At 60.1% G+C, this 9,392-nt stretch overlaps 1 protein-coding gene across 1 annotated transcript in view; it reads left to right on the plus strand.

The window, feature by feature from the left end:
- Positions 1–9,392, plus strand: part of Lamc3 (laminin, gamma 3) — a 61,934-nt gene extending 52,542 nt beyond the window's left edge. Inside the window, exons 25-30 of the mRNA XM_005408636.1 lie at positions 156–305; positions 1,879–1,981; positions 3,789–3,988; positions 4,888–5,034; positions 5,112–5,211; positions 8,134–9,392. Coding sequence (XP_005408693.1) covers positions 156–305; positions 1,879–1,981; positions 3,789–3,988; positions 4,888–5,034; positions 5,112–5,211; positions 8,134–8,384 — 951 coding nt within the window. The 3' untranslated portion in view covers positions 8,385–9,392. The remainder of the gene's footprint in view (positions 1–155; positions 306–1,878; positions 1,982–3,788; positions 3,989–4,887; positions 5,035–5,111; positions 5,212–8,133) is intronic.

Raw genomic sequence — 9,392 nt, forward strand, 5'->3', positions numbered from 1 at the left:
GGCCAGGGTGTAGCTCAGTGGCACAGCGTGTGCTTAGCCACACCAGGCCTTGGCTTGTCCTGCTCGGGAGCGCGCACACGTGCACACACATGCAGAAACAGCAGTGAGCTTGTTCAGCACACACGGGAAGCCACCTGACCCCAGCCTCTCCACAGCCTCCCGAGTCCCAGGCCGGAGACCTGGGCCTCAGAGCGTGGGCCCTGGAGCAGAAGGTGGCATTGAGGGAGCGTGTGGCCAGTGAGGCTGCCGGGGCCCTCCAGGCCTCCGCCCGGGCAGCGCTGCGGAGGACAGAGCCCCTCACGCAGGTCAGCACCTAACCTTTGGCTGGGGCCCCTGGGAGAGGTCTGGGAGCAGAGGCTGCAGGAGGGAAAGGGCAGAGGCAGGAAGTGGCTCAGAGGAGGCCTGGGCCCCAGGAGGGAATCCCAGTGTCCTGAGAAAGCAGTGACAGGAGACCCGGTAGACAGACAGAGGTTGGATCTGCCCGCCACTGCCCTCAGAGCCTGCTACAGTTGCGAGGGGTTTGCTGTTTGTCTGTTTTCCTTGCAGATCTGGGGGATTGAACCAAGGGGTTTCACACTGAGTTACATCCCTAGCCCTGTTTTATTTTATTTTATTTTTTGAGACATTCACTATATTTTGAGAACTCGCTATGTAGCCCAGGCTGGCCTTGAACTTGTAGCACTCATCCTGCCTCAGCCTCCTGAGTACTGGGATGACAAGCATGTTCCACCATTCCCAGTTCCATTTTATTTTTCATTTTGAAACAAGGTCTCGCTAACTTGCCCAGGCTGGGGTTAGATTTAGGATCCTCCTGTCTCAGCCCCCCAGAGTACTAGGATGACAGGTAGGTGCCATTGCGCTCGGCTTAGCTTCCTCCCTGCAGTCAGCAATTAAGTGAGCAGCTGCTGTGAGCAGTCCCTGGGGCTCCTGCAGAGCCCTGCAGCCTGGCCTCCAGTGTAGAAGGGGAGATGGTGCTAAGTGATGGGAAATTCAGGAATCGAGGCGCGGTGGAATTCACTTGGGCAGCGATTGCCACACTACTGCAGTACAAAAGGCCTCTTTAACATAATTTTTGAGAGGGCTGGGGATCTACCTCTGCGGCACAGCGCCTTGCTTGGCAAGTGCAAGATCTGAGTTCGATTCCCGGTACCAAGAAAAGAGATAATTTGGGGGAAAACTTTTCACTAGGGAATAATTTCAGACTTACAAAAGGGTGGCAAAGACAGCACAGAAAATCCCCCCGCCCCGCCCCTGCACGGGCTCCCCTCGGGCTGGCATCTCAGCCACCGCGGAGTCCAGACGCTGGACCTGAGTGGCATCCTGCAAGGTGACAGTGACGGCTTTGTCTGAGCACCAGCCTCACCTTCCGCTGAAGCGCTGGGCCCAGGGCCTGGCACCCCGTGGAGCTCGGCCGTGCTGGGCTCCTCGCTGTAGCGTCTGTGGCTCTGCTCTACTCCCCTGGTCTGTGATGAAGAGGAGTGACTCCCTGGCTCTCCTGAGAGCCACAGCCCGCCAGGGCCAGACCCGCGGGCAGCACCTCGGCCTCCCGAGCACTGGCCTTGCAGGCGTGCGGCAGCAGGCCTGGCTCTGATTGGCCGTTGCACAGCCACCAGCAGCGCAGTGGAGAGTCGCCGCCAGCTGCTCCTCCCGCCTGAGCTCCGAGCTTCCTCTGAGGAGAGTCCTCAGAGCAGCTCTGGGACAGGGGTCTCCCTGGGAGACTGAAGGGTTAGCAGTCGTGTAGTGAGACCGCCCCAGTGCTCCTGGTGAACAGCGTGTGTCAGTGTCAGGGCCCTGGTGACGTTTGGGCGTCATCAGCAGGGTCTGGGACCCACCTGACCCCTCCTAGCAGCTGCCAGGCCTCTCTTCTCCTCCCCTCAGCTGCGCCAGGAGGCCACAGCCGCCCTGGCGTGGGCTTCCTCGTCTGTCCAGGCTGCCTCGATGACCGTGACGGGAGCCAAGGCCCTGCTGGCTGACCTGCAAGGTACGTGTGCCCTGCCGGGCCCTGGCTCCGCGCCGCACCGAGCCGACAGCCGCCCACCCTGCCAGGCCTGGCACAGGGCCGGAAGTCCTGTCCTGCGAGCAGCAACCAGGGGCTGCCCTGTGTCCCTAGGACCTCACCCACGTCTCCTACCTCATCCACGTCTCCCCCCACTCGCTGGCACCAGCACATGCGGCCATCCCAGGTGACTCCACCCAGAGCCCTCAGGACGAGGGGAAGGGAATCGGATGCCGCTGGCCATCCACTTCCAGTCTGGTCCACTCTGGTGGAGATCAGGTTCCTGGGGCAAATACTGCTGCCCTGGGCCAGGTTGAGCTGGGGTCACGGGGAGGGAACCGAGTTTCTCTTTAGAAGGGGGTGTGGGGTGGCATCAGGCCAGGCCCCTTTGGAGTGTCAGGAAATGGGGCCAAGAGTTCCCAGTTCGCAGGTGGGCAGACAGGAGAGCATTGCTGGTCACCGCCGGCGGGAGCTGAGTGGGGACAGAAACCAGCCAGAGTCCTGATTCTCCTCATCCCAGAGAGGCTGCCCTACCCTTCCCGGGGCGCTTTAGCCAATGAGCTCAAAGAGAGGAGCACACCTGAGCCCAGGTGGTCCTCAGAGTCAGGGTCAGAGGTCACACCCTGAGCCCAGGTGGCCCTCAGGCTCTGAGGTCAAGGGCCAGGCCTCTGCTGTGGCCCGTGTCCCACACCTGCTCTCCCCATGTGGCTCCAGCCCTGGGCCCGACCCTCTGGGGCAGGCGGTGGGTCTCAGAGCCCCATCTCCAGGTTCCTTGGTGGCCTGAAGTCCTGGTCACCCGCTGGTGCCTGTGTACCTCGGGTCATATTTTGGGACATCAGTCAGTGATACACGGTGGTGGAATAGGATGAGTTTAGAGCTCTAGGTCCATGCCGGTCTTGACGCCATCTGCTTCCGGTGCAGCTGGCTGCTCGCTCCCTTATGCAGTGTCACCTCCCATGCTGTCTGGTTCTGAGAGCTCTGTACGTGCTAGGTGAGACTCTGCCTTCCTGGCCGGCTGCAGAACTCACACAAGCACCAGCTCCAAGCCCCTGCCCCAGCCCCTCCTCCCATTCCTGGTCCATTTCAGACTCCCCCTCCTGCTGCCCCTGGCTGTGCTCAGGAAAGTGCACAGATTGGATGCATGCCAGTTACCCCAGGACTCCAAGGCTCAGCCAGCCCCTACCAAGGGGGGTGCATTCAAATAAGTTTAGGAATGCTTCCAGCAGGTGCACTCTCTTAAGGTCTTACAGAGCACCCTTCAGAATATTAAAGGCCCTTAGCCAGACATGGTGGTGCACGCCCATCATCTCAACACTCGGGAGGCTGAGGCAGGAGGATCACAAGTTCTAGCTCAGTCTGGGCAACGTAGCAATTTAGGGAAACCCTGTCTCGAAATACAAAATAAGAAGTACTGGGGATGTAGCTCAGTGCAAAGGCCCTGGGTTCCATCCCCAGTGCTGCAGAAACAGAACAAAACAAAACCCCCCAAAGCTGAACAGATTTGTGCCTCTGCTGTAGGTCCCTACCCCTGCCACGGGCCCAGGCCCCAGCTGCCTCATGATTTCCTGACTTAAATGGATACCACGATGTCACATGCATCTTTCAGTCCACTGAGCAGGGTGCCTTGCTCCTTTTCGTTTGTTTCCTATAAGCCTGGCAGAGCTCCATGCAGTCTCTGGCATCTCGAGCCTCATTCGCGCTGCCCCAGGCCCGGGCAATGACTGCCTGGTGACTGCCTGGCGGGCTATCTGGGTGTGAACCTCGTTCTGTGACAGCCTTGGCCGCTTTGCAGGAATGAAGCTGCGATTTCCTCGGCCCAAGGACCAGGCTGCGCTGCGGAGGAGAGCAGGCACGGTCAGGGACCGGCTCCTGGCAGACGCGAGAAGGAAGACCCAGCAGGCAGAGAGGATGCTGGGAACTGCGGCATCGCTCTCCTCCAGCGCCAGGAAGAAGAGCAGAGAAGCAGAGCTGTTGGCCAAGGGCGATGCCAAGGTCAGGGCCGCAGTTATGCAACAGCGGCTTCCCTGCGTCTGAGCCAGTGGCAGGGACAGATAAGGCCACCTTTCCGTGAGGCAGACTCTGCCCAGGCAGATCTGCTCCTTCCTGGTCCAAGGCAGAATACTCCACACTTCCCAAAGGCCAGGGCGTCCTCCGTGCTGGGCCGGCAGCTTCACTTGGGCAACCTTGTTGATTCCTGACAAGACAGGTGTCACTGCAGTTCCCGTGGCACATGGTGAGGGCCCTGAGCTCCAGCCAGCCTCGGAATTAAGTCATACTCGGGCATGGTGGTGCACGCCCGTGATCCCTGCACTCGGGAGGCTGAGTCAGGAGCATTGCTGCAAGTTTGAGGCCAGCCTTGCTACATAGTGAGCTCCAAGTCGGTCTGAAGTACACAGCAGGACCCTGCCCCCAAAAAACAAAACAAAGAATTCAGTCACAGGACCCGGACTCACACCAGGGCCCTCCTCACCGTGTGGCCTAAGGCTCTAGCCGCCTCTTTAAGGGACCAAATCCTAACCAGTGTGCAGGTCCCCAGCCCTGTGGCTGTCACTGCGAGTTCACATACACTGTCCTCATGGCTGGATTGCGGTGAGGCCTGACTCCCCATCCCTCAGTTACTGGCCTCCCCTTCTCTGTGCCTGCTTCCTGCCTCTGGGGAGAAACAAGTCATATCAGAAGTTCACACAGGCCCAGCACCTCACCTGCAACCAGGAGTGGCCTACTGATGTACAAATGAACAAACAGACGCGCGTGTGCATGCTCTGGGCTGTGAAGTGCCACCACGGGCATGCACCACCATGCCCGAGTATGACTTAATTCTGAGGCTGGCTGGAGCACCTTACCCAAAGGACTCACTCTCGCCTTCTCTCCCTGCCGCGGCCCACCCATAGCTCGCCAGGGCCTCGCTGCGGGACGGGAAGCAGGGCCACCGCCGTGCCAGCCGGCTGGCCAGCCAGGCGCAGGTCACGCTCCGACAGGCCTCGCAGCTGGCGCTGGCCGAGGGAACACGCAGGCGGGAGCTGGAGGAAGCTGAGCAGGTAGGTGTGCCAGCCCCTCCCGTGCCCCTGTCCCTGGCAACCAGGACAGAGCTACTCACGCTGTCCCTGTCCCCAAGGTGGGTGCCGGGCTGAGCACAGTGGAGCAGCAGATCCAGGAGTCACGCGTCTCCCTGGAGAAGGACATCGAGGCCTTGTCCGAGCTGCTCGCCAAGCTGGGTAAGGGGCCCCAAGCCTGGGTCCCGAGTCCCCGAGTCCCCGGCTATTGTCCTGGAGGCACAGTGCCCAGGAGCCTTCTTCTCCTCTCTGTGGCCTCCTTGTCCCTGTCCTGGGCCCGTGAGAGTCAGAGTGGTGTCTCTGAGAGAGCTCACTTGGGAGAGCCCTGGTACCTGCAGAGCTCCAGTGCAGTGGGGGAGGGGACAGCGAAAGCGCCAGGGTGCAAGGACATCCGGGCCTCAGATGGGCATTCGGCCCTTGGCAGGAGGACCCCGGAAGAGGAGGTTCCAGAAGCAAGGCTGCATCAGGATGGGGGCGGGTTCAGATCCGACAGACCAGGATTCAAGTCTGGCTCAGTCCTGGCCTTGGTTGTGAGACCTGGGCACATCACGCTGCCCCTCGGAGTGCCGGTGTTCCCATCCATAAAGCGGGTGACCTCGGGTAGTGTAGGAGGTGCTCACCTGGGGCATGGTCTGTGGTGAGTGAGTAAACAGCAGTTCTTCTGAAGGAGGGCCGGTTCCTGATGGGCCTTGGCTAGTCGGCGTTCTGGGTGAAGGGGACAAGGCCCATCCAGGCACAGACGTCCCAGTGTCCCCGGCACAGGAGCAGTTGAGCAGATGAACAAAGTGTGTTTTTTTCCTGGTATCGAGGACCAAACTCAGGGTTGCTCTATCATTAAGCCCCATCCCCAGCCTTTTGAGACAGAGTCTCGCTAAATTGTCCAGGCTGGTCTGGAACTTGTGATCCTTCTGCCTCAGCCTCCCAGAGTGCTGGGGTTCTAGGCATGTACCACTATGCCTGAACCATTTTGTGAAATTGTGGTAACCGGCATAACCATTTTTAAGTGTACAGTTTGCGGGCTGTGTTAGCTTTCTGTTACGATGACAAAATACCTCAGACGAACAGGGCAAAAGGAGGCAGGGTTTGGGCTGGGATGGAGCTCAGTGGTGGAGCACATGCCCAGCATGCACTAGGGCCTGGTTCTGTCCCCAGGGAGGAGTGCGTAACACAGGAGGCCTGGGCACCTGTTGGTAGCTGGAATGCAGAAAGCCAGGAAAGGCCTGGATCTTCCCGTCCCCTTAAGGGCAGCCCCCAGGGTCCCAACTTCCTTCCGCCAGGCCCCGCCTGTTGAAAGTTCCTCCAGTGCAACTTGGGCTGAGGCCCAGCCTTCCGTCAGTGGCCTTCACAGACATTCAGATCATCCCAACTAGCAGTGGCATGAGGCACAGTCACACTCTTGTGCCACCCTCACCACATCCGTCCCCTGAACTTTCTCATCTTCCCAAACTCTGCCCTCATCAAACCCTAACCCTACTGGATGTGCGTGCACTCCTGTCATCCTAGCACTGGGTAGGCTGAGGCGGGAGGATCACTGAGAGTTCAAGCTTGTACTACATAGTGAGTTCAGGACAAGTGCAAACTATATAGCAAGATCCTGTCTCACAAACAAAAACAGGGCCAGGGATATAGCTCAGGGGCACAGCACCTGCCTGGCAAGCACAGGATTGTGAGTTCAATTCCCAGTACCAAAAAAACAAAGAACACTAACCTCTCACTCCTGTGCTCAGCCCCTGGCAGCCTCCACTGTCTTTCCTGTGGCTTTGACTGCTTACCCGAGCCTGCCCTTCCTGGCGGGCTTATTGCACTTGGCACGGTGTCTTCAAATCTAACCCGTGCCGCAGCGCACGTGCTAATCACCACTGTGAATAAGTGATGGCCACTTATCCTCTTGCCACTTTGCAAGTGAGGAAACTGAGGCCCAGAGTGCTTACACGATGTGACCAGGGCCCTGCAGCGAGGCAGTGGGGCAGCTGTGGGTCACATGTGACTCCCACCTGATACCTGGCCTGCCGCGAATGCTCTACCAGGGCTGTGGGTATTGTCTTCATTCATTATTCACTCACTCACTCATTCACTAACTCATTCATTCATTCACTCATTCATTCATTCACTCAGTCACTTACTCATTCACACTCATTCACTCATTCACACTCATTCACTCATTCACACTCATTCACTCGCTCACTCACTCGCTCACTCACTCACTCACTCACTCACTCATTCATTCATCAAACCCAAGTCTTGACAGCAGGCCCCAGGCCACCTGGGCAGGTAGCGTGGCGGCTGGAGCCCAACTGCAGTCTCCTCAAAGGCTGGGCTGCTTGGGCTGTCCAGGCACAGCAAGGCCTCTCATGTCTGCCGGAGGAAGCACCGGCCCAGGGCAGCAGCACCGTGGCCCCCTCGGGCTCTCCTGAGCCTCGGACCCAGCCTGACTGCCTGGGAAATTCAGGGGAGCCCTGGGGCCCAGAGGCGCCCCGTGGGCCTGACTTCTCCATGCCTCTCAGTCCCGCCTGGCAGGGTTCCATCTTTCTGCTGGATGTCACACTTAGGGACAAAGTGACAACAGAAAAGCGACAAGGGCCGGGTGGGGGAGGCAGCCCAGGACACCACCTCCACCACCAAGTGGCAGTGTGAGCACGTGGCTCACTCGCTTGTCTGCTGCTCAAAGAGTGAGCGGTCCTCCCTGCCCCTGTGCTCCCCAGCCCTTGCGTGAAGCCGGGACCGTGAGCCCACAGGGCCCACTCCAGTGCTCACATGTGTGCTTTTGGAGTGCAGCAACGCAGGAGTCCCGGCCCATCTCTGCCCTGGGAGCTGAGGGAATGGGGCTCAGAGAAGACGCTCCAAGGCCTTGTTTAGGCAATAAGAGTAGCACCATCCCCAGAAGGAAGTTACCCAGCGGCACAGCTCCCAAGTCTGCAGTGATGTGAGGGGGTCCCGGGCCTTGGGCCTCCCGGTCCCCCCATTTCCCTGGCATTCAGCCTCCTAGAAGCTTGAGCCGGGCACAGACTCAGGATGAGGGCTGAGCAGGTTCCTGAGGCCAGCGGGGGACCCAGCTCCTGCTGAGGCCACCTGTGCCCCCTGCAGGGTCCCTGGACACCCATGAAGCCCCCGCCCAAGCCCTGAGCGAGACCCAGCGGGCCCTGGAAGGCTTGAGGCTTCAGCTGGGCTCAGAGGGGGCGCTGCAGGGGAAACTGAGGCTGCTGGAGCAGAAGTCCGAGCAGCAGAGGCTGCAGATCCAGGGCTTCGACAGCGACCTCACCGAGATCCGAGCCGACAAGCGGAACCTGGAGGCCATTCTGCGCAGCCTGCCCGAGCGCTGTGCGGGCTGGCAGTGAGGGCACAGCCTGGCACTCTCTCCTCCACGCGCTACTTCCTGGCCCGGGACACAGCACCACGGCAGCCTGTGCGCACCATCCTCTGGGGCACACACCCAGCAGCACGCTCACTCTGGCATCAGTAACACACACCTGTGCCCGGGTGCAACACACGCACACATACACAAAACAGTCCAACTCCGGCTGGTGCTGAGAGCCAGCCGTGTGCTGGGACCCTTCACAAGCTGAGGGGGGTGTGTTACGTTAAATTCCCTGCAGGGCCACCTGTCTGCCTGCTGCAGAGAGCAGGAGCAGCATCTAGGAGCAGGGGAGGGGTGTGTGCAGAGAGCTGGGGGGAGCAAAGCCAGGGCCACAGCTACTAGCACCAAGGCTGTCCCCCAGTCTCACCGCAGCCCCTTGTACCCACCATGGGCACACACACCCAGCAGCCCAGGGACCAGGCCAGGTCCTGGGGACCTTCTCAGCCCCTGCATTTGAGACTCAGGACCCCCCTGAGGCTGTGGTGTGGCCTGCTTGGCTGGCAGGGCAGCATTCCCCTTTCTGGACCCTTCCCTCCCAGGAGCTGGGTCTGACCCCACACCCCCCGGCAGCCGGTGATTGGCTCAGAGCCAGGCCCTCCAGAGTCTAAAGGGCCTCCGACCGGCCACAGAAATACCCCCTGGTGCCCTTACTCACCCTCAACCTGTGATGGACGTTTCCTGATCCAGCCCTGCGGCCCCACCTGCCATGAAGGAGGCCACAGGGTGTGGAGTCTGGCCACCATTCCAGTCTGTCCTGCCTGGGGAATCCCCCTGCGGCCTGGTCCCCGGTGGCCTCTGCCCAGGGCTCCCTGGCATTTCCTCCACCCCTTTCCTGGGCCTTCTTCCAGCAGGCAGCAGGGCCTTGGCACCCGGCTGACAGGTGCCTCTGCGGGCCCGGTGCTTCCTGGCTACACTGTCCCCATCTGGGCGAGCAGGTGGCAACATGGACCAGTTCTACGTGTGAGGAAATAAAGGACCCTTTACCGAA

Source organism: Chinchilla lanigera, unplaced genomic scaffold (genome assembly GCF_000276665.1).
Source record: "Chinchilla lanigera isolate Chin_1 unplaced genomic scaffold, ChiLan1.0 scaffold00112, whole genome shotgun sequence".
NCBI lineage: Eukaryota > Metazoa > Chordata > Mammalia > Rodentia > Chinchillidae > Chinchilla > Chinchilla lanigera.